Below are 26379 nucleotides of genomic sequence, written 5' to 3' on the forward strand. Positions count from 1 at the left end.
CCACTCCTCAGCAGCCTCCCATCTCCACTCCTCAGCAGCCTCCCATCTCCACTCCTCAGCAGCCTCCCATCTCCTCAGCAGCCTCCCATCTCCTCAGCAGCCTCCCATCTCCACACCTCAGCAGCCTCCCATCAGCAGCCTCCCATCGCCATACCTCAGCAGCCTCCCATCAGCAGCCTCCCATCGCCATACCTCAGCAGCCTCCCATCAGCAGCCTCCCATCGCCATACCTCAGCAGCCTACCATCTCCACACCTCAGCAGCCTCCCATCTCCTCTCCTCAGCAGCCTCCCATCTCCTCTCCTCAGCAGCCTCCCATCTCCTCACCTCAGGAGCCTCCATCTCCACTCCTCAGCAGCCTACCATCTCCACTCCTCAGCAGCCTCCCATCTCCACACCTCAGCAGCCTCCCATCTCCTCACCTCAGCAGCCTCCCATCTCCTCACCTCAGCAGCCTCCCATCTCCACACCTCAGCAGCCTCCCATCTCCACACCTCAGCAGCCTCCCATCTCCTCTCCTCAGCAGCCTCCCATCTCCACACCTCAGCAGCCTCCCATCTCCTCACCAGCCTCCCATCTCCACTCCTCAGCAGCCTCCCATCTCCTCTCCTCAGCAGCCTCCATCTCTCCACCTCAGCAGCCTCCCATCTCCTCAGCAGCCTCCCATCTCCTCAGCAGCCTCCCATCTCAGCAGCCTCCCATCTCCACACCTCAGCAGCCTCCCATCTCCTCAGCAGCCTCCCATCTCCTCACCTCAGCAGCCTCCCATCTCCTCTCCTCAGCAGCCTCCCATCTCCTCTCCTCAGCAGCCTCCCATCTCCTCACCTCAGCAGCCTCCCATCTCCTCAGCAGCCTCCCATCTCCTCTCCTCAGCAGCCTCCCATCTCCTCAGCAGCCTACCATCTCCTCAGCAGCCTCCCATCTCCTCAGCAGCCTCCCATCTCCTCACCTCAGCAGCCTCCCATCTCCTCAGCAGCCTCCCATCTCCTCAGCAGCCTCCCATCTCCTCACCTCACTCCCCTCTGAAACTCCCTCCAAGTCCTCACACACTGCCCGCCTCCTCGGCCTCATCGCCGATTTCAGCATCTTCTGTCTCCCAGAAACGTTACATGTTGCTGCTCTGCTGGAGAATGAAGAAGAGCGCGCAGTGTGTCACCTGACCAGGATCCGGACCATGATGCACTTGGTCCTGCTGCTTTAAAGGTACAGCACCGATTTCTGGCCACTGCATTCACTAACAACACTGTAGGTGTATCTGTAAATCACCGCAGTGTTGTTATGTATCTGGCTTGCAGCGGCCATGAACTATTGCACCTGTAGCCCAAACAGCAGTATCAAGAGAGGAGGGCCCGGGCTGCCAGCACATCCGGGCCCCTCTTTTTGCTACTGTTCATGGGGCCCCATACAGTAGTAAGGGCAGTAATGCCCTGATGGCGGCCCTGCCACTGGCACCCACTCCTCCGTGAGAGCACTTCACTCTGCTTGGCCGTGCACTCTGAACACTCACTGGAGCATTCACCTAAGTTCTTCCAGGGCACATCTCCACGCTGCCTCTGTCGCTGCAGAGCGCGATGCACAGCTCTCTCTACTCTCACCACCGGTGGGAAACTGAGAGCGCTTTCCTGCACTTCCTGCTCACTGCCCGGCTTAGTCACGATCCCTCTCCCAGGGTAATGGGACATGTCTGGTTCCCCATTCCTTCCCCCCGGTAACACTGGACACAGCCTCGATAGTTCCGGACCCAGCATGACGCTGGTACCCGCATCCCGGTCTTCCTCCTTACACAGACATTAAATGGCGACTGTCTATCTCACAATTTGTGCTTGTCAAAAAAATGTTGATAGTGAAATTTTACAATAGTAGATGCCACACAAAGGCCACGTGCAAATGTTAAGTATTTGATCAGTTTTTTACCTCAGTTTGTGTGAGTCAAAATCAGGAGAGGAACAATAATAGAATAATATAATATAATATAATAATAATAGAATAATATTAATATAATATAATAATATAATAGAAACACTCCTGATATTGGCTTACACATACTGAGGTAAAAAAAAGTCACCAAATACTCAATGTGTGCATGTGGCCTAAGACAATGCCCTGTTGAAGGTGCAATCTTTTAAGATGTTTACGTACTTAACAATTCTAGTTACATTTTTGGGGGTTAAAAGATGGTTCAGTTTAGTGAAATCTTTTCAAATTCTTAAAAAACCCTATACATATTTAATACAGGAAAGATGTATATCTTTGTACCGTGTTAGCCAGTAGATAGAAAAATATTCAGGATTGAGAGTCCTCAGTAGTTGATACCTTTTAATGGCTAACTGAAAAGATGGTAATACATTGCAAGCTTTCGAGACTACTCAGGTCTCTTCATCAGGCTAGACTAATACAAAATCTGAAGTCACATATTTATGCACAATACAGCCTAGAAAAAATGCAATAGATAAGACAAGTGACGTGAAGCAGAACTATCAATATGGGAGAGGGAGAAACATAAATATAAACATTGGACCAGTTCATAGATAAGGAGTCTGGATGTTTTATGGTCCTCTGATTGGGGTCTAGCTCTGTGTTGCCCCGCAAGGTTTTAAAAGGAAATTAAGGAATTTCCTTTTAAAACCTTGCGGGGCAACACAGAGCTAGACCCCAATCAGAGGACCATAAAACATCCAGACTCCTTATCTATGAACTGGTCCAATGTTTATATTTATGTTTCTCCCTCTCCCATATTGATAGTTCTGCTTCACGTCACTTGTCTTATCTATTGCATTTTTTCTAGGCTGTATTGTGCATAAATATGTGACTTCAGATTTTGTATTAGTCTAGCCTGATGAAGAGACCTGAGTAGTCTCGAAAGCTTGCAATGTATTACCATCTTTTCAGTTAGCCATTAAAAGGTATCAACTACTGAGGACTCTCAATCCTGAATATTTTTCTATACATATTTAAATTACTCAAAAAACTCTCAATAAAAACCTACCCACTGAGACAGCACTCAGAGTTTATATTTTAACAATATTGATTAGAAACTGTCTAAAAAATGACTGATTGAACATGTGAGACCAATACAACTGGTGGACTGCTGTCATATTAGGTGTACCCTAACTAGTATTTATTGTTCATTCCTTTTGTAAAATTTACATAGTTGCACCAAAAGCAGGTCACAGTCGGGGTCCTTTGCCTTCAGCAAATGTATTAGTGGGAAGGAGTGTAATGGAATATATGTCACTTCATTCAGCTCTGTCACAGCTTGATGATGTTACCCACAACAGCAACACTCTCAGTTTGAGTCAGTGTTATGGATAATCTACCTTTATTGCTGCAATAACACTTAAACTTTTACATAGCAGTTTCCTATTTTGTCAATGACAACTCTATATATTCAGCTCCTAAAGGCTCATACTCACATGCGAGAAACTCGGACGAGTCTCGCACGTCAATACAGTGCCGCCTGCACTCGGATCAGAGAGTTCAGCTGCATAGAAATACATGGAGCTGCACGCTCTGCTCCCGAATGCTGGGTATTGAAGGGCGAGACTCGTCCGAGTTTCTTGCATGTGAGTATGAGCCCTTAATCACATAATCCAAAGAACCCTGGAGAAGATATTCCCACTGTGGATGAGGTGAAAAATCAAAATGTGTACTTGCATGAGATGGGGCTGAAGTAGACATAATTCAAAAGACTAGCAGACTTTATGACTCTGTCAGTTATTGTGATTGTGGCCTTCTGATTAAGAGCAAATCTAGAGGTTGTAATTAAGGTGTGGGGCAAGGAGCTAAGCACATTCTTCACACTGATAGAGGAGTCAGCAATAGTCATAGTTGATGATGACAATAACGATGATTGTGTATGGACAAGACCTGGAAACAAGATTGCGGTGTCGGGGAGTAATTCCATTCGAAATAAGATGGTGGTGTTAGCAACAAAAAAGCTGAACCAACATCTGCCAAAATATCTTCCAGAGCAAAATCTTTTTTAATCGGCTTGAGAGCAAGTAATTTACCATGTGCTGTTAGTGAAAAAGACTCAATAGCATCTGAAAGAACTGAATGTTGTAGTTGTAAAATAACGACAGGAGTGTGGTCATGTCAACACAATCCGTGCTCACTGTGCTGACAGCTGCATCTTCCCTGCTGTGTCTCCCATTCTTCCTTGCGTTCAAAGGACAGGAGGCAGAGTCCAAAGCAACCTTGTACAATACGGGTTTATTACCTTCAGGACACAGCACTACCATAACACCTCCAGCACATTCGTCACAGTACCAGCAATATATTTCTCCGTCTTTCCCTAATTCTTCTTCTGCACCACAGAATAGACCACAAAGATATAACGGGATGAGGAGCCCGGTGAAAACACCACTACAATATATCTCCCTGCAGCCTGCTTTGTCTTAGACACAGAAATACTGATTACAGGAGCGTCCACTCCTTCTACAGTTATCCTGCTCACGCACTTTCACGGTGGCCCACTCTAACTTCTTCTGTAAATTGCTTCACTCTTCACTACGTTGCTGCGCATACTGTGCTCTCAACTCTTCTCTTCCTTCCACTCCCACTTCTTTCCAGGGATGGCTGGGCTTCTACTTTACAACGGTTCCTGGTAGTTGAGCAGCCCAGGCCATAGGCCACCTGAGCAGCACTGACTATGTACAGGAAGTCTCTCTATCTTATTCCCCAGCTACCCCTTCTAGTATTATCTCTTAAATGCCCTACAGCTATACCATAACATGCAGTGTACTCAGTCCCCCCATCTAGTGACCCTTTTCCCTAACTGCACTGTCCCTATCTTACACAGCATACAAGAATTCGAAAACACGACACAATGAAATATATACAGGTAAATATAGATAGCAGCATGAATATTTAAAGGGGTAAAGCCCACACCCCCTTACATAGTGGTGGTGGTGACAAGTCCTACATGTGACTATCTCAACTGCAGATGTTCTTTTCCACAATGCAACAAGACAAATTTTTGTCAGTCTGCCAGGCTGCCGGAGAATTAAACGTTGTGGACATCCAGACTTGAATAGATTAGGAACTACAGCTGTCCATCAACACATGAACAAAAATCACCTGAATATTTGGGGAAGGAAGGTGTGCAGCAAACTGAGCACAGCTCAAGTTGTCCTGATACCCCTTTTCCTTACATTCATCTTTCTATTAGCCAGGCTGCACCCCTTATCGGTTTCATCATCACTATCCTCATCATCATTGTCATGCAAAATTCCTGCTTGTCATAGTCCAACTACACCTACTCCTCCACTGCAATATATCCATCCCTCATTATATGTAACAGAAATAGGCATAGGCTTCCAGTCATGCGCTTCTGTACCAAATGAACTCCCAACTGGTCAAATTACTACTGCTGTAGTCTCTGTCCATCCACTCTGCTATTTAAGAAATAATGGCATGAGCTTATCCTCATTGAAAGATATCTAGCCACCATTATTTCTTGCAGAAAGAGGTGCCTGTTCTGGGCTCTCTTTAGACAATGTTGGTCACTCTCTCAACTCTATTTTTAACTTAAAAGTTCATTGCACCATAGACACTTAGACCAACATCCATGGACACAGACAGTACAAGTTTCTCACAGCTCACTGGGTGACTGTTTTGAACAGCATGATGCACCACTGCAATCAGAACTGGAGTGAAGCCTCCATGGCTGGAAGCTACATCTGGTTATACTGCTAGGTGAAAGTTATCTGTCTCTTACACCTCCACCATATCCTCCTCAACAGACATACTTCCATCCTCGTTCATGCAAGGTAAAGTGCTACCAAGCAGTTTTACAGCTTTAGAGCATGGGCAAACATACAGTAAACGAGTTGATGCTGCGCATCAATTATCAAATTGCCGCAGCATGACTCCCCATTAATTGGAACTCGTCATTATCATGAGCGACAATGCCTTCAACATTCTGACTGCCAAAAATTTGGGCAAAGCAACTCACACATGGTGCACATGTTGAAATTAATCATGCAAAATTTCCTAAAGAAATATACCGACTTGAGAAAGGTGGTGTCCATGGAAAGTGTCTTGTCTTTTCAACTGTTATTATATGGCAAAATACACCCTCCAGGCTCTTCAAAATACAACAGTCTGCCTCAATACCACATGATGTGTGATGTAGTAATCCATCGATGCTGCATGCGTTGGAGTGTCTGCATGAGCAGTAGAAAGCGGTGATGGATCATATCATGCAGCAGGCAATCTGGAGTTTGGGTTCTTTTGAACTCTGACATTGGTGGCTGATGAGGGATGCATATCAACCAACTGAAGCCCTTTGAAGAGGCTACTGAATTTGTGAGTATGCAAGTATGAAACAGGAGATGGAGGAAGAACAGCAACTTGTGCTTGTTCATCGCTGCTCTGTGATTGTATGGGACTTTCAAGATCAATGTTACAAGCAGCAAGACAAGGAGGAGCAGCAGCCGTTGGATGCGGATGGGCACATTGAGTTATCACAGGCACAGGCCGAGTACAAGGCTAAGGCTGGGGTCACACTGGCGAGAAATGCGGACGAGTGAGAGGCGTTAAAATCACGCATTACACACGGACAAATTATTCTCTATGGGTTTGCTCCCAACAGCCGTATATTTCTCGGGCGTATTCTACGGTCCGTGCCAATCGCAGCATGCTGTGATTGTCAGTGTACTACGCCCGTAATACGCCAATGCAAGTCTATGGGTGCGCAAAAAATACGGATTACACACGGACCACACATGTGACTTGCGAGAAATACGCACTCGGTGTCTTTTGCAAAAGCCGGCAATTCAGTGCGCTATACAGTAAACTCACATTGACAGGTTTAATAAAGAAAAGATATATACACATGTACAGTCATATGTTAACGTTTGGGCACCCCTATTAATGTTAACCTTTTTTCTTCATAACAATTTTGGTTTTTGCAACAGCTATTTCAGTTTCATATATCTAATAACTGATGGACTCAGTTATATTTCTGGATTCAAATGAGGTTTATTGTACTAACAGAAAATGTGCAATCTGCATTTAAACAAAATTTGACTGGTGCAAAAGTATGGGCACCTCAACATAAAAGTGACATTAATATTTCGTAGATGCTCCTTTTGCAAAAATAACAGCCTTTAGTCGCTTCCAGTAGCTATTAATGAGTTCCTGGATCCTGGATGAAGGTATTTGTGACCATTCCTGTTTACAAAACAATTCCAGTTCAGTTAAGTTTGATGGTCGCCGAGCATGGACAGCCCGCTTCAAATCATCCCACAGATGTTCAATGATATTCAGGTCTGGGGACTGGGATGGCCATTCCAGAACATTGTAATTGTTCCTCTGCATGAATGCCTGAGTAGATTTGGAGCGGTGTTTTGGATCATTGTCTTGCTGAAATATCCATCCCCTGCGTAACTTCAACTTTGTCACTGATTCTTGCACATTATTGTCAAGAATCTGCTGATACTGAGTTGAATCCATGCGACCCTCAACTTTAACAAGATTCCCGGTGCCGGCATTGGCCACACAGCCCCAAAGCATGATGGAACCTCCACCAAATTTTACTGTGGGTAGCAAGTGTTTTTCTTGGAATGCTGTGTTTTTTAGCCTCCATGCATAACGCCTTTTTGTATGACCAAACAACTCAATCTTTGTGTCATCAGTCCACAGGACCTTCTTCCAAAATGTAACTGGCTTGTCCAAATGTGCTTTTGCATACCTCAGGCGACTCTGTTTGTGGCATGCTTGCAGAAACGGCTTCTTTCGCATCACTCTCCGATACAGCTTCTCCTTGTGCAAAGTGCGCTGTATTGTTGACCGATGCACAGTGACACCATCTGCAGCAAGATGATGCTGCAGGTCTTTGGAGGTGGTCTGTGGATTGTCCTTGACTGTTCTCACCATTCTTCTTCTCTGCCTTTCTGATATTTTTCTTGGCCTGCCACTTCTGGGCTTAACAAGAACTGTACCTGTGTTCTTCCATTTCCTTACTATGTTCCTCACAGTGGAAACTGACAGGTTAAATCTCTGAGACAACTTTTTGTATCCTTACCCTGAAAAGCTATGTTGAATAATCTTTGTTTTCAGATCATTTTAGAGTTGTTTTGAGGAGCCCATGATGCCGCTCTTCATAGGAGAATCAAATAGGAGAACTACTTGCAAGTGGCCACCTTAAATACCTTTTCTCATGATTTGATACACCTGGCTATGAAGTTCAAAGCTCAATGAGATTACAAAACCAATTTAGTGCTTCAGGAAGTCAGTAAAAAGTAGTTAGGAGTGTTCAAATCAAGAAAATGATAAGGGTGCCCATACTTTTGCATCGGTCAAATTTTGTTTAAATGCAGATTGCACATTTTCTGTTAGTACAATAAACCTCATTTGAATCAAGAAATATAACTGAGTCCATCAGTTATTAGATACATGAAACTGAAATAGCTGTTGCAAAAACCAAAATTGTTATAAAGAAAAAAGGTTAACATTAATAGGGGTGCACAAACTTTAACATATGACTGTAATACATATATATATATATATATATATATATATACATGTCATTGTGACAAACATATATATATTTATATTTCTCAGAGTTCTTCATAGCAGAATAGCGGCTAATTAAATTGCCGGCTTCTATCAAATAATTCCCCAACCCGACATGAAATGACACATGGTTTACATTCAGTAAAGCATTTCATTTCATTTTTGTTTTATATGTCCCTGACTAATAATTAGATGAGGGCGTGTGTGCAAAATTTGGGAGTTGTAATTGTTATTTTAAGGGGTTAATTCTTTGTTAAAAAATGCGTGGGCATCCCATTGCCCTATATTGGTGGTGAGTGGGCTAATCTAACAAAGGGTTAATGTCACCATTCGATTGTAAGGTGACATTAACCCTTTGTTAGATTGACCCACTCGCCACCGCTACAGGGCAATGGGAAGCCCACACATTTTTTAAAAACGAATTAACCCCTTAATATAACAACTACAACTCCCAAATTTTGCACACAAACCAGCATCTAATTGTTAGTCAAGGACATATAAAAAAACATGAAATGAAATGCTTTACTGAATGTAAACCATGTGTCATTTCATGTCGGGTTGGGGAATTATTTGATAGAAGCCGGCAATTTAATTAGCGGCTATTCTGCTATGAAGAACTCTGTGAAATATAGATATATATATGTTTATCTCAATGACGTGTGTGTGTATATATATATATATATATATATATTCTCTATGTGTCTATATCTATTCTTTCGTTTCTGTTAGAAACCCTGTCATAGGGCTCCATTATATGTCCATTTTGCAAGGCGGCGAGAAAATCTCGCCATACGGATGCAGACATGCGCAAAATACGCAACCACACCTTGCTTACGGATGACATACGGAGCACTGTTTAGGGGCCATTCATCCGTATTACGTCTGTAAACTACGGACCATATTTTGTGTCGGTTAGTGTGACCCCGGCCTAACAGTCACAGTGAAACTGATGATGACAATGGAAAAGCTGGACAAGGCGACCAAAGTCACAATGGGGTGTGGCGAGCATTGCAAGCTGTATGCTAAATTGCTTGTGCAATGACATGCATATTGTAAGCATCAAAAAAATTGTTTACTATTGGATAGCCATGCTTTTAGAGCTTTGTTATTAAAGCAAAATGTATGAATTATTCTGGCTTCCAAAAAGGAATCAAAATTACTAGAGGAGGCTGTGTTCCCTGCTTGCGAAATTTTCACAAAACAGATGTTGCCAATAGCACAACCGACAAAGTTGCAGAGCCAACTTATCTGCTTGACAACTCTAGTGCTTCAGCAAACAAGTAGCCGTGGCAGCAGCAATTACAGTATATTTGACATGATACAGCATATGTTTTATCAATCATTGTACCAACTGATGCATTTGAGTAAAGAGAGCCACACATCATCAACAGCCAGGTTTAGTTGTAACTGGACTGAGTCCTTTCTCTAGCAGATATCCTGAGTCCCGACCAATGTACTTCTGGGTCAGCAGATTGAACCAATGATAAGAACTGGCCCAGCTTGCCACAGGAGTACTAACCTGTTTAATCTCCAGTGTACTGTCAGGGAGAATATTCAGTGCAGCACATGCCTTTGTCATGCCTATTGTCTTCTGCAATCATGGGAAACCTTACATTTGTCAAAATGAATCAAGCATTGATCGCTGCCGAATTTTTATTCACCTATGGCTGATTGTCCATATTATCTGCATATCTGTCCATTGTGTTCTACATTATTCTGGTGTCGCCAGTGTTGATGATCCATTCCCAGCCAGACAGCTTCTCTCTGTCCATCATGTCATTTATACTGTGTTGCTGCTGACAGTGCTGATCACTCAGAGCAGGATATTTCCTTGCCTACCCCATCCTGTGCTATACTTCGCGGTTTCTGCCGCAAACAGCTACGCCAGCTACATATCTCATGCCTGTCCAATGTGTTTTATTGCTGTGCTCTACTGCTGCTGGGGCTGCCATTGCTTGACTTTTTCATGCCTGTCTCGTCAGAATCTATACTGTGAAATTGCTGCTGTTGTCACTTCTGCTACTGCAGTCAATAGAAGCCCACACACACCTCCTGCTTGAAATTGTGGCCACAAAAGAGATTTTTTAGTGTTTTTGCACAGTTTGTTATCAGTTCATTGCTTTTTCACTATCAAAACAGCAAACCTAATCCTGCTCCATAAATATAGAGATACTGTTTGCTAAACTTCATAAAAAAACATTGTTTCTTCATTTAACAAACAGCAAACTACTCCCCAAACAGGGGTAACAATTGCTGTACTTATTTAAAAAAGCCATGACTTCTTCTTTATGCACCATCTGGGTATTATCATCTGCAAAGCAGGCATCTTCCCCTATAAAGAAATACTTTTTGTAACATTTATACAGTTTATAATAGCCCAACAAGTCAGCTAGTGGCGAGTGTTGTTAAACACTGTTGATCACCAACTTTTACAATCTGTTTATCCAGTCATAGTCAGATATGTTGAGGTTTCTGACATGTCTAAAGCTGTATTTGTATTTACCACTACACGACATATGACGTACATATATGTCATATGTTGTGTCCCTGACTTTGATCCTGCATCTTTAATCAGCTACCATATGCTTTTAACAGTTGCTGGAGGAGCGAAACTCCACCCCCATTGCCGTTAACCTGTTAAGTATCGCTGTCAATCTCTGACAGCTGCATTTAACATGCTCTAACGTGAGCATGTTATTCCATACACCCATCGGAGCACATGTGACATGATTGCAGAGTGCTAATGCCATGACAGTCAAGGGTCTGCTGAAGACCCCCATGCTTGTCACCACAATGCTCCTGTGAAAGCCAGCGTTAACCGGCGTTCATAAGAGATTGGGATTTTAGGTATACACAGCAATCAGACGATCGCAAATTCAAGTCCAATAAAAAGACTATTAAAAACAGTAAAAATTAAAAAAACTGTTTTTAAAAATGTGAAAAAGATAAAAAAAAGACAAAAGTTCAAATCAACCACCTCTTACCCCATTTAAAATAAAACTATTACCCCCCCCACATATTTGCTATTGCTGCGTTCTTAAAATTCTGACCTATTAATCCCATTGGTAATTAGCGTAACAAGAAAAGAAATCGAAACGTCGCTTTTTGGCCACTTTAACATTGCAATAAAATGCAATAAGAGGCAATCAAAACATCATATAAACACCACAATTATGTCAGTAAATACGTCATCTCAGGGTGCAATAAATAAACCCTCATGCAACAAAATATCCCAGGTCTCAGAAAATGCCGACACAAGCAAAACATTTTTAACCAATTTCCGATTTTTTTTCAGTGCTAAAATAATAAAAAAAACTATGCATGTTTGGTATCTGTGTAATCGTACTGACCTGTAGAATCATATTGGCAGGTGAGTTTTAACATAGTGAACATGGGAAATAAAAAAATTCCAAGTAAAGGGGTGTACAATCCTTATTATCAGTATAGACAATAGCCTATAAAAAATGCCTAATTTTATAAAGAGTGGTGTTTTGTAGGTGGTCAATATCCTTTTGCTTTAAATTTATTTAACTATCATCTGCTTTTTTAAGTAGAAGTGTCTTAGATTATTCCTAAACGCTTGTAATACTTATTGTCTAATAACTATGAGTTGTGCTTATGACTCTCAGGATGAGAAATTCCTTTTAATGTAAAGTTTATCACAAATGCATAATTAATAGGAACTCTAATGTGTTCTAGGGCCAAACAGAGGTTTATAAACCTACATCTACCTGAATCCGTTGGATTTGGTGCTTTTTTGCCCCCTTTCACTTAGAATTTGCATTTTTTGGTTCTGTTGTTTTTCCCGATGAAGTCAAGATATATAAACCTCCATTCACAGATCCCCTTTTTTTCATCCCATTGTTTATACATTAACTTCATTGGCATAAGATGCTGCAAGAAAAATGGCAAGAAAAATACAGAGGCGTTATTATCCTCCAAAAAAGGAGCAAAGGGTTGGTGATTGTGAAAAAAGGGCATATAAATTTGTTTTAGATTTATTTGGCTCCTCCAGGCCGTGCCCCCAGCAAGGAGACTGAGACTCCATAAAGCAGGATGTTACTGTAATTTGTACCAAAGCCCAAGGCAGTCCAGATATAATTACATGACAGGATAGAATGGAGCAGTGTGACAGGACTGCGCACGGGAAAAGACATTGTGAGAGAAGACAAGAAGAAGACAACAAAGTAAGGACTAGAAGAAGCAGGCGGTGGGGGGAGAATGGAAAGAGAGAGAGCCAAGTTAGAGAGGTCCATGAAGAGAGACAGACAGGGAGCGCTGCCTTTAATCACACAAAGTTTACACAGTGTGTAGAAAGCGAGACCGCTGCCATTTCTCATATTATAATCAAGCCAAAACACAATCGTCTCTTACTTCAGTCGAGTCCTCGAAACTCCACCGAGTTTGGGTCTTCCTGACATTATTGCTTTACCTCAGGCTTTCGCTTTTCTACCCTGACATTGTATCTCGATTTTGACTGCATTTTGCTATGTACATCTGTCTCGCTTTTTCGCACCCTCTTTTGGCTCAGTGTAACGGAAGCGGTCTCATTTTAGACCGCACCGAGCCAAACATCTTGAGAACTGGAGAGAGTGAAAAGCGTGGAGACGAGAGGGTCTTATAAAGCAATGTATACTGATCTGCACCTGTGTTTATGTGTACACACCACCAAGGACATGTATGCTGCGGGGTTTATGTGCCTCTAGCTCCACCCATCCCTTTATATAACCGACTCGCACATTTCCTGGTATTTGCCAATAAAACCCCTTTTACGTATATCTGTCTAATTCTCCAAATAGCTTTTCCATCTATAATCCCTGGTAGTGTTTAAAAAGATTTAACCATATCCAGCCTACCTGGATTAAAACAGTGGGGTTTTTTTCATTTATTTTTTAGTGCATTACCTCCCAAGCTACAAATCTGTTAAACTGATCCACTGCTTTTTCATTCAAAGACTGTAAATAGGCTACAATCTATCTACAGGTCAGAATAGTATCCTTTTCCCATATGTCACTTCTCCCTATTAGAATCATTATCTGTAAAGGTCTTATAAGCAGCACGAGTTGGACCCATATCCTATATCCCACCATGGGCCCTTCAGAATTTCCTTTATAGGAAATAAAAGCTCACTTGTACAAGATATATCTCAATTTATGGCCTTTTTCTTTCAGTTTTTCTTAGATTTGTTCCGAATGCCTCATATTTATGTTTGTTGTGAACAGAGGAGAACATTTAGCTTATTTTTAATTACATGTAAAATTAAACCCAGCAGGAAAAAAGCCTAAGGGAATATAAAGTTAGTTCTTCACTTATTTCTGGGCTTTAACTACATTTTTGCAAGTCTTTCAGTGCATGGTACTGCAGATTGTCGAATCCTGACAGTGTGCAGTGTGCACACTTGTCAGGGTTGCACTCTGTCGCCGGCTTGAGCGGTCGTCACGTGATTGCCAGTATGCGATTTACATAGTTGAGGTCATATGTTTCTTTAAAAAGAACATTGTATACAGAGAAACAGGAAAAATTGCTTGTTGACACATGATCACAACTATGCAAATTGCATGTTTGTAGTTGCGCAATGACCACTCAAGCAGGCAACAGAGTGGAATCCTGACAGTGTGCATGTTGCATACTGTCAGAATTCAGCAATCAGCAGTCGCATAAAGTAACAGCAGAAATTTAGCAGAAGCACAGAAAACCCTTTTAATGTTATCTAAGTGCTAAAGAGTACAGTGCTAAAGCAACCAGCAAAGTAGCCCACCATGCAGCTTATGGTTTTAAAGCAGATTTTCTGCTACTTTAAAATTGTTATGCTGTAAAATGGCTAAATAAAAACTCCAACAACATCCAAATACCACTACAGTATAGTGACCTCATAGTATGGTTCCCCAAAAATGAGAGACCTTATGCATGTCTAGTTTTCTACCCCTTTAATTCAGCCATGGGAATATACCAAGCACAACATCATTAAAGGGAATCTGTCAGCATGTTTTTCCTACCTCATCTGAGAGCAGCATTATGTAGGCAAAGAGACCCTGAATTCAACAATGTATCACTTAGTTTCCTGGGTGCAGTGGTTCTGAGACAATGAGAGGTTTTTAGATTTAGCATGAAGCAGAGCTGAGAAAGCTGACCACTCCCACACCAGGCTCTGTATGTACAATGGCTATAGACAGTGAGCTGCTTATTACTGGAGGGGGCAAGTGCTGCTGTGTCCCAGCAATGATAAGCTCCTGGTGCTAAAACAGTCATAGCAAGTAAACAAAACCATGGAGCTTAATAAGAGAGGCATGACTGAAATCATGCTTCAGCATGCTGTCTTCAGATTGTATAGCAAAAATATGCTGAGAGGATTCCCTTTAAATCTCAATATGGCAGTATTATATATATATATATATATATATATTATAAAATTACAGATTCCTACACTGGAGATTTTCTGGCAATAATTATTGGCTAGTTAGATTTAAAGAGTAATGGCCATTTTAATTCTTTTTTTTCTAGAAATAAATATTATACAGCTCTGGCAAAAATTAAGAGCCCACTGCACAGTTTTATAAAAATCAGCTTCTCTACATGTCTGACAGCCATTCCATTCCAGTGTCAGTTGAATTCCAACCAAAGCACACCTCATTCTACTTAATGTGCTTCTGATTAGGTGATCACCTGAACCAATTCTTATTTAATGAAGGAAAGTATAAAAACCCTGCTGTGGTGTTGACAATCTTCTTGCAATAGGACAAGCTGGATGGCAAAAGAACAGCTAGTAATATCCCAAAAGTAATAGGAGGGAAAAAATAGCTTTTAACCATGCCAAAGGAGTTGAAAAGAAAAGACTTGAGTGAGGAAAAGAAGGACTCAATTCAGGCTTTACTAGCAGAGGGATACAGTGAGCGTCATGTTGCCTCCATCCTTAAAATTTCTAAGATGGCATTCCATTACAACAAGGTCAAGCAGCAAACATTGGGGACAACAAAGCTACAGACCGGCAGAGCGCGAAAACTACTCTCCACTGACCGGGATGACCGTCATCTTATTCGAATGTCACTCAGCAACCACAGGATCATATCAAGTGACCTACAAAAGGAATGGCAAATGGCAGCTGGGGGGAAGTGCACGGCAAGAACAGTTCGTAAAAGGCTCCTAGAGGCAGGGCTCACATCATGTAAAGCTAGAAAAAAGTCTTTCATCAATGAGAAGCAAAGGAGAGCCAGGCTGAAGTCTGCCATAGTCCATAAGGATTGGACCATAGAGGACTGGAGTAAGGTAATCTTCTCTGATGAGTCTATTTTTCAGCTTTGCCCAACACCTGGTCATCTAATGGTGAGATGGATGCCTGAAGAGGTGCAAAAGGCATAGTGATCTGATGATGCTTCAGCAAGGCTGGAATTGGGAAGGTTAATCTTTGCGAAGGACGTATGAATTAAGTCACATACAAGGTTATCCTGGAAAAACAGTTGATTCCTTCTGCTCAGGCAATGCTCCCCAACTCTGAGGACTGTTTTTTTCCAGCAGGACAGTGTGCCATGCCACACAGCTAGGTCAATCAATGTGTGGATGAACGACCACCACATCAAATCCCTGTCATGGCCAGCCCAATCTCCAGACCTGAACCCCATTGAAAACCTCTGAAATGTAGTCAAGTGGAAGATGGCTAGTCATAAGCCATCAAACAAACAACTGCTTAGGCCTCTTTCACACATCAGTTTTTTACCATCAGTCGCAATCTGTCGCCTTTAGAAAAAACGGATTCAGCGACTAATGATTCTGGATCCGTTTTTTTCTCTTAGACTCGTATTACTGACGGATTGCGACGGATGGCCTCACTTTTCATCCATCGTTCACTGGATCTGTTGGAAATTTTGTGTCCTTCGGGTGGAGACAATGGAGAAAATGACTTTTTTTGTCTTTGTCAAAAAGTCGGACAGCGATGGATCCAGCGCCATCCGTTGTTGGCTATAATGGAAGCCTATGGGCGCAGGATCCGTTTTTTTAAATTGAGCCTGCACTAATTATTATTACCAGGTAGGGCAGTTGGATCCAGCAAAAACGGATCCGTCGCATCAGTTTTTCACAATCTGTGATGGATCCGTTTTTTTCCAAAACTGCTGGATTGCGACTGATGCCTAAAAACTGATGTGTGAAAGAGGCCTTAACTTTTTGTACCAGGAGTGGTGTACAGTCACCCAAAAGTAGTGTGAAAGACTAGTGGAAAGCATGCCAAGATGCATGAAAGCTGTGATTAAAAATCATGGTTATTCCACAAAATATTGATTTCTGAACTCTTCCTGAGTTAAAACAGTATTGTTGTTTCTAAATGATTATGAACTTGTTTTCTTAGCATTATTTGAGGTCTGCAAGCACTACATTTTTTAGTTCTTTTGACCATTTCTCATTTTCTGAAAATAAATACAAAATTTAGTGCTTGGAAATTCGAAGACGCTGTCAGTAGTTTATAGAATAAAAGAGCAATTTACATTTTACTCAAAAATATACCTATATAGAGAAAAATCAGACAAACTGAACATTTTTCAGTTGTCTCTTAATTTTTGCCAGAGCTGTATGTGACAAAAAACTTTGTACTACATCTTATCTGAGAAATCTGATTTTTGTTTCCATTTGAACTGAACATCAATTCTGAATTCATGGGTAAGTCTGTATTCTGTGACACATGCTTTTTTTTAAAAAAAATCTATGGAGAGGGGGAGGAGCTAGAGGCAAATTCGGCTGCAAGTTTGCGTGAAATCAGTTTCACTTTTTCTTGGATGTATTTCTCTTCAGGTTCCATTGTCCAAATTTCTACTAACATGCTAATGGAGGAGTAAATTCTCTGGAGTACTGAAGGCTATAGGGTAAAACTTATAGGTTTGTTTAATCAGGTTTTTGACCCTTTGACCTTTAAAGTTGCTAAACAGTAAATGTAATATCACATGATTGGCTAATAAAAATTTGACAACTTTCTAACATGACAGGTGTCATTTAAAGGTGGAGCTCTTTCTATTTCACTCACTATGACCATTTTTCCTTTTTTTTACATGAATTGGGGGGTGTTGTTTCTAAAATATTCCCTATACATTTTGTAAAATCATCCTGTAACATATGAGGCAATACCAAATTGATGTGAATCTGCAGCTTATTCACAGCGGTTATTATGTAATCCTATAAAATGTTATTATGAGTCACAGTGCGGATTAGCGCACATGAAAAAGTCTATGGATGGATGTTAATATTACCTGACATTGCGCAAAAGAACTGTTTTAAAACCTTAAAGTCTATGCTGAAGTTGAGCCCACCTTTATGAGCTCATCCTACATAAATACTTGCTGCGGGATTTTTCAGAAGATCCAGTTCAAAATGGATATGTCGCTAAAAGGCCTGAGAACACTCCTGTGTCATTGTGAATTGAAATTTGGCTGAATACTAATAACTAAAGTTATTTGATATGAGACAAGGAATGTTTTTTACCAACATTATGAATCTGGACGCCCCTACAGCGCTCCTGCCGCCCACTCGTCTCAAAATAAGACAACAATCTGAGGACGTTTTGTCCATACTTTCCTGTCGAGAATAAGTTGTTTTATGACAGTAAATGCTGATATACAGACTATCAGACAGAAGTGCTAAGAGCACACCAGTGACTTTGACTTGGGGGGGGCACTTTTCACCTGAATACAAATATTACACTACCTTCACCAATTTACCTATATCTCTATACAATAAACTGGGTAGTTTGGTTAGTGAATGATGAGATGCAGTTTTTTTCTTTACAGAGTAAATCAAGTGAATTATGCCACGTGCTTCCCATACAGTGTGGTTGGGGGCCCAGATCTGCACAGTGACCCACCAGGGATTCCCCTGTTACCCTATCGGCCTGACCGATCCTGTACATAGAATTGGAGGAGGAATAGAAAATATAGGTTTACATTGAAGATCGAAAAGCAAACCCTAAGATGAGGCCTTCTCCTTGCGCCACTTCATCCCTCATGTCATGACAGCAAGGTCCAAACGTTTGAAAGCCTCCGTTTCAGGTGTATGTAATATAGGTTGGTTCCTCCCTCTCTTTTCACGAGAGGTACAACTATGCAATATGTGACCTTGATTTTTATTTATTGCACATGACATGGGAAATATCTATGGGTTCATATGTGTGGGATACTGAGTGCCGATACCCAACACAACTAATTTACAGTGTAATATATAATGAAAAAAAATCTCAATGTGTGGTCCCAATGTTTTCATGGCTAAGATGAGTGGCTAGTGTAGTTACACTTGTGTTTTAGGCTACTAAATAAATCATGTGAGTGTGCAGACATGATTGCTTAAGCCCATGAAGGGTTTTCTCATCAAAGTGACAGCACTGGTAATGTTGCCAGAGTGAACTGTCGTGGTTTTATGAGGAAAAACAGTTGTTATAAACAAATCTACACTTTTAAACAAACTTGTTAAAGGGGTTGTCTAGTACTGGCTTCTTAGTAGCTTCGCACCACAGTACAAATTCAAAAGAACCCCCTTGATACTTACAGTATCTCCTAATGTAATATTTTTGCTGTGTTGGTGCTGTGTCTTCTGGAGTTCCGCTCTGAAAAAAATACTGAATGGCTGCAGTCGATCAACACCTGCTGATTGGCTGCAGCAGCCTCGTAAAAATGTCACATGGCTGGCGGAAGACACAGTACCCACACCGCAAGAATGGTGCTGATCTGGAAGATGAGTATTATGTTTTTTTATTTTGTTTGGTGGAGTGATTCTCTGTTGTAGACAACCTCTTTAAAGTTGAAGACTATGGTGAGTTTGTGTGAACGCGATACTCTAAAGTCATAGCCACCTGGTTAAGCTACCCAGGTGCACCACACTCCACTGTAAAGCTCTGCTCTCCCCTAAATGGATGGGCATTGTCCATCGTAGCCTGTGTAGGAGAGTGTGTGATTGCACACCATAAAATAGAGGTTTGAAGAATAGGGGTTGTTCTATAGTCAACTTATCACTAAACTGCTACACAAAAAGCTCTACCCTCACCTACTGCATCCTCACCGATCCTTTGTAAATTGTGAGCCCTCGCGGGCAGGGTCCTCTCTCCTCCTGTACCAGTCATGACTTGTATTGTTGAAGATTACTGTAGTTGTTTCTTATTATGTATACCCCTTTTCACATGTTAAGCGACATGGAATAAATGGCGCTATAATAATAATAACTTGATTTCAACCAAGAACCTCTTTAAAGGGAATCTGTCAGCAGTTTTAGATGATATAAGATAGGGCCAACACCTTTCAGGGCTTATCTACAGCATTCTATAATGCTGTAGATAAGCCCTCAGTCCGACCTGAAAGATAAGAAAAATAAATTTTGTTATACTCACCCGGTGCGCTCCAGTCCGATGGGTGTCGAAGGTCCAGGTCCGGCGCCTCTCATCTTCTTGCGATGCCGCCCTCCTGTTGCTTCATCACACCCCGGCATCGCGCTCCTGCACAGGTGTGCTTATCTGCCCTGTTGAGGGCAGAACAAAGTACTGCAGTGCACAGACGCTGGGCCTCTTTCCCAGCGCCTGCGCACTGCAGTACTTTGGTCTGCCCTCAACAGGGAAGATAAGCACACCTGCGCAGGAGTGCGAGGCTGGGGAGCCTGTGAAGCAAACAGGAGGGCGGCATCGCAAGAAGATGGGAGGTGCCAGACCCGGACCTGCTATACCCCAGGTGAGAATAATAAAACTTATTTTTCTTATCTTTCAGGTCGGACCGGGGGCTTATCTACAGCATTCTACAATAAGCCCTGAAAGGCAGTGGCCACATCTTATATCTGCCAAAATTGCTGGCAGGTTCACTTTAACATGCAGTGCTTTACATATAAAACCTTTCTATTATTTAAAAAGTACAACTATTTTTTATAATTTTTCAATAGTATAATTATTTCTTTTTTTAATTCTTTTTTATTTGTATTTCAACTATTAGTTCTTATCAAGCTGCATTTGTTAACAGTGAAAAAAATCACTTTTCAGCCTGAAAGTAGTGTTTAATGCAGCAAGAAGGTAGAACAAGTCTTTCCATATTGAGATACTATTTCATTTGCTCTATACCATCAACTATCTAAGGAGTTTAAATATAAAGCCACATTCGAAGAAAACTCTTTCCATACCAAATTTCATACACCCCCTTGGTGGAAAATAACTGAGAACATACTGGTAAGAGAAGATGGTACTCACATATGGCCCAGCCAGAGAACGTAGTTGGTGTTCCAGATATTTTGTGAGGTCGTAGCTTTTTTGAATTGAAGTTCGAGCAAGAGGATCTGTTACGTTTAGAGCATCAATTGAAACAGCATGCAAGAGGGACACAAGTATAGCACATAGGACTCTTTGGGAGCCCTCTTGAGATACAGATGGTTACAACAAAGAATTAGTTAAAGAAGTGGCAGGTGCAGGTAATAGAAAAAAGGAAGTGGTAAGTGTGAAACACGCAGGAATGACAATAAAGGGAAAAAAAAACATAAAAAAGAAAATTAATATCACTATACAAATGGCTATTAAATGTCCAGTATGAAATGTAACATATACTACAATACATATTAATATATATGGAAATTTTATGATATGACAAGTACAAAACACATAAGCAATTCAAAATTAATAATTGTGTTTATTATTGTAAAAATTAGCATTTGTTAGAGCTCGACATCTTTGACAGTGACTATTGTACTCAAGAAATAGAAAAATTGTTTTAGGTTGAATTTTCTCCAGCATGAATTTTAATTTCCGTTTCTTAGCGAGACGCATGATTAATTTTTAAAACATGTATCTCCCATTATTTCTTTTACAATTTTTGCTTCCAGGGACGGAAAGTCACCTTGGAATAGAAATTTATATGACCTGCCAAGTATGGGCCTATTATTTAGTAATTATTAATTCAGTTCCATTAATACAGAATTGATGCTGAAAGGTCATGTAGGTTACGCATTTATTAACCCTTAACTAGTGCAATAGTTTGCATGCAGCATTTGAATATTAAAAATAGAGGAATGACTGTTTATCATGAAATTAATGGCTTGCTTTTAAATGCAATTTAAAAAAAACTTACATTTTTGGACATTCTTTTCTTATTCTGTTCTATTCTCTTCTTAAAGAATAGACTGATGGCTGTTTTTAACTAATTTTCTTTAGAAAATAAAATGTCTACTGTAATGTATACTGTATTTTTATCCATGAATATCAGCACGCACTGTTGTTTCTTGTACTCCAACACGGAGTATTTCATTGTAGATTTATATGTCAGTTATATAGACATAAGTTATGTTTATGAATCAAAAGGTATTTTTGCTAATACAAGTCTAATCAGATACAATCTTGAACTCCAGCTCAACCATACATATCTATGTAACAAGGATGCTTGGCTAAAAGTGAAAAAAAAATAGTATAAAAATAACTACAGTTCAATGAAGTCACTGAGAAGGAATTTTGAAAATAATTAAAAATAAATGAATCCTGTTGTCGACCTGTTTTCTCATTACGTATTCTTTCTTTTGACACCTCTATCTTGCTATTTTGGTTCCTCATTTTCTGTTTTTACTTTTAATAGGAAGCACATGTGAGCTTTGTAGAAATGAGAGGAAACAGGCTAAAGTAGGGACAAGTAAAAAAGCAACAACATATAGAAAATCTTCAACAAATGACAACAATGACAACCGAGGAGAAGAAAATCTCCAGAAGATCTATAGAACAGGATAAAAGACAGCCAGAATAAAAAGCAAGTATGTGGATGACACTGAATTATGCACAGCCAAAAATATAAAATGGTCTCAAAATATTTTATCTCCAGTTATAGAAAAATTAAGGAGCCTTTGTATGAATGACAAGTCCATTTTAGATGATTTCAAAGGTCAAGACAAATACACAAATACATCACTGAACTATAGATGGTTTTAAAGGTACCGTGTTAAAGCCTGTTTCAATTTTAAGGGTTTCTGACAAATATTGTACATTTTAGATAGGACAAGTATGTTTCTATTAACTTTTTATTGTTCTCACAGTTCTCCTCTGGAACATCTCCAGAATTTTTCACACATTGAAAGACATAAGAAAACATTTAACCTAAGGTTCAAAGAAGCAAACCAAAGATAGAAAAAAGAAATGTATTTAAAAAATAAAAATCACTTAAAAAAGAGAAATAAAGGAAACCAACGATGGAAAGAAAATAGCTTAGGCGAATGCTGAAAAATGGGAAATTACAGGCATTTGCGTGAATGGTGACAACATATAATTATAGAGTAATATCCAAATGGATAATTAATGCATAGAATTATGTCAAAAGAATAAAGGAGAAGAAACTTCCAAAAAGGTAAAATGACTTCACAGCAAGTGACAGAAGAGGCATATCACAAAATGTAGAAATAAACTTATGGAAGTAGGATATCCGAGGTATAAAAGAAAGCCAAAAATTCAAACAGAAGGCTAAACAAGGATGAGAAGAAGAGTGCGAAAGAATAAAGGTAAGATGGGAAGTACTATGGTGGAAAATAATTTAAGGTACACTATGAGAAGACTGAAAGAAGCATACAATCAGGATAAGACGGGGGTGGTGAGCCCAGCAAGTCAGACGAGCTGCGTGCTAGAGTGTTGTCTGTCAATGCTCTGGGTGGGGAACTAAGAGATGTCACAATCTGTCTTTGATATTGACACTTTTCTACAAGTGTCTGTCTCTAGGGCTCCTCTCATGTTTCACCCTCAAATGACACAGTTGAAGTTGTTACTCATTTCTTACACAGACCTTTTCTTTTAGTCCTTTTCAGACACTTTTGAATCCTCAAGTATTTGTTTCTTTTTGTTTGTGTATCATGCCCTGGTTTGCATAATATTCCACCATGTGTAATATCACTACATATGTTGTATATGTGCCCAGTAATATGTCACTGAAAGCGAGTGTAAAATGATTATTATGGAAGTCACCATATTTTAGTTTTGGTAACATAGTGCTTAGAAATGAGAATATTGCAAGAATAAAGAACAATACAAACAGATGATAAGCACAAATGTGTAGTGATCTCTATATAATTTCATTGCATTACATGTTGTCAATATTGTTTCCTGAGCCTCCTAATTGTAAAATACTGTGGAATAAAAAATGATAGCTGAATAACAAGAATCAGCATAAACCTTAGATAAGTTAGTTAAACCAAAAGGACATACTCCAAATGCAATGAATAAAATAATCAACAGGTTCAAACAGCAAATGTAAGACATGGAGTACTATTAGCACTCGGAGAACATTGATGAAGGGGAAGAGACGGGTGTGAAAGACAGGTCTACAAGAGAGGAAGAGGCAATGAGTGAGCAACTTGAAGGTGTAGATTGAGGCGGCCCAGCCAGATGCACAGAAGGGAAGAAAGATGTATAGAAAAGTTTCAGGAAGTTGGGTACCTGTGATAAGCAGCATGTCGAGGCCCAGGAAAGTTATTGGCTGTTGGTTGCTGGTAGCCCAGCTCTCTGTTTTCTAGCCAGGACAGAGAGTGCCATTTCTTGCTCCTACCTTCCTTTAAAGCCAGACTGGGTGATCTGTGGGAGGGGGGAGGGATAGGAGGAGAGAGCGAATGGAAGAGAAAGGAGGGGGGAGCAGGAATTTTTGGGAGGGAGAGAGAATTGGAGCCTCTCCCCTGACGTCATATAAGTAACCACAGAGAAAAAGAGAGTGAGAGGAAGTGAAAGGCAGAAAGGGAGGGAGAGACATAGAAAAAGTTATCAGTTTATAGGAGGCTAAGAGGTGAAAGTAAGGGAGAAGGTGACACAGGCTTATCTCTACCTAAGAACATGCTTTCTTACATTGTCTATAATTCACGAAAACTTGTTGAAACCTGATGACAGATAGGTCTTTTAAAGCCTCATTGCCATGATGGGAAGACATGAAAACATGGACTTCTCCTCCCAGTGGCTAGGTGTGGGTTGCCCGTGCTCAGGGCAAGGCAAGTATTTTGCGTCTCCTAACCCATGAACCATTAGCACTCCTTGAGTCGCTTTCACAAGTCCATTATCTGAAGCATTTATTCCCCAAGCAGATGAGCAAACAAAAATTTCTGTACAAATGTATATATTCGCATCAGTTATGTAAAAGTAAGCATAGAGGCTCCATTGATCATTTTGAGGTCCATCTGGGTTCTGTTTTGAGCAATGCAGTTTTTTTTTTCCCTTTCTCTGTTTGATGGCCTTGTCCAGCATTAGTTATTTACCCTGCATAGTAATGCCTGCTCTGGCCTTGTGCTAATTGGTTAATTACTGATTGTGGCCTTTTGGTGGCTGAAGCTAGCAGACATTTCATTTCATATATATTTAGCTCTGGCTGGGATAGCACGCGTGCGGGCTCACGCGTGCAACAGATATTAAGTGCAACAGGATCAAGTGTTTTGCAGTTAGACAATGCAGTTGGACAGGGCAGGAGACAGGTAAGGTGCATAAGTTTTTCATGCACGCTTGCTTCTTGGTCAGTCGTACTACATATGCATTGATCATATTACCCTGCTGCTTATTTGTCTTCACTTCTGCTTTTTAACAACTCGCCTGCTCTTTTACACATTCTGTGCACTCTCTGCATATCCACCCCTCCCTTTTCCCCTCTCCCATGTATAACTCTGAGGCTCTATTGACATTTCTTACCCACACCAAACCATCCAAAACCTCCATGCAGCACTCCAAACGTTCATACAAATCATCCCACCACCTGCTTTTTCTGTTTTTTCTCCTTTTAATAGTTGCAGGTGACATCTCCCCCAACCCTGGGCCTCCCTCCACCAGCATACGTTACTCTCCTCCAGCTGCATATAGAAACCCTGCTAATCTTATTAACATTCAGTGCATGCCTTCTCCTCTCACTTTCCAATGTGCTCTCTGGAATGCACGGTCTGTGTGTAACAAACTGACTTACATTCACAATCTTTTTCTCTCTAATTCCCTTAACCTTCTGGCTATTACAGAAACCTGGATCCAGCATTCAGACACCACCGCTGCTGCCGCTCTCTCGTTTGGTGGGCTGAAATTTTCACATACCCCCAGACCTGAGAACAGACAGGGTGGAGGTGTTGGTTTGCTGCTTTCATCACAATGTGCTTTCCAGGTCATCCCCCCGGTTCCCTCACTTACATTTCCTTCCTTTGAAGTACATGCCGTCAGACTCTTTAAGCCTTTCTCCTTATGAGTGGCGGTTGTTTATCGCCCTCCAGGCTCCTCCCGCCAGTTTCTAGACCACTTCACCACCTGGCTTACTCACTTTCTATCCTGTGACATCCCCACCCTCATCATGGGAGACTTTAACATCCCCATCAATGATCCGCTCTCCCAGTCTGCCTCTCATCTTCTTTCTCTAACTTCTTCATTCGGCCTCTCACAGTTTACTAATTCTCCTACACATGAGGACGGGAATACTCTGGACCTGGTTTTCTCCCGTCCCGGCTCGCTGCACGACTTTACTAACTCGCCTCTCCCGCTCTCGGACCACAACCTTCTTTCCTTCTCTGTCAAGAATTGTCTCCTCACCCGGGACACCCCCACTTACCACACTTATCGGAATACACGTACCATTAATACCCAACAGCTTAGGGACAATCTCCACACATCTTTAGCCCCCATCTCCACCCTCTCCTGTCCAGACATAGCATTGTCACACTTCAATAATACACTGAAGAATGCCCTAGATGAAGCAGCACCTTCTATACGCAGAAAGACCCGACACAGACAACGGCAGCCCTGGCACACAACGCAAACACGCTTTCTTCAGCGCTGCTCGAGGTGTGCAGAGCGGCAGTGGAGAAAATCTCTCTTAGCAGAAGACTTCATCCACTATAAGTTCATGCTCAAAACCTATAACTCTGCCCTTCATCTGGCCAAACAATC

At 41.1% G+C, this 26379-nt stretch overlaps 1 protein-coding gene across 1 annotated transcript in view; it reads right to left on the bottom strand.

Moving 5' to 3' along the window:
* CLCF1 (cardiotrophin like cytokine factor 1) overlaps nt 1-24055 on the bottom strand; it is a 111626-nt gene extending 87571 nt beyond the window's left edge. The window contains exons 1-2 of the mRNA XM_073563348.1: nt 23920-24055; nt 20713-20876 (exon numbers count right to left, since the gene is read on the bottom strand). Coding sequence (XP_073419449.1) covers nt 20713-20876; nt 23920-23935 — 180 coding nt within the window. The 5' untranslated portion in view covers nt 23936-24055. The remainder of the gene's footprint in view (nt 1-20712; nt 20877-23919) is intronic.
* Between the last annotated feature and the right edge of the window lie 2324 nt (nt 24056-26379).

The sequence above is a fragment of the Dendrobates tinctorius genome, unplaced genomic scaffold (assembly GCF_039654945.1).
Source record: "Dendrobates tinctorius isolate UK_male_01 unplaced genomic scaffold, ASM3965494v1 ptg000387l, whole genome shotgun sequence".
In the NCBI taxonomy this organism is placed as follows: domain Eukaryota; kingdom Metazoa; phylum Chordata; class Amphibia; order Anura; family Dendrobatidae; genus Dendrobates; species Dendrobates tinctorius.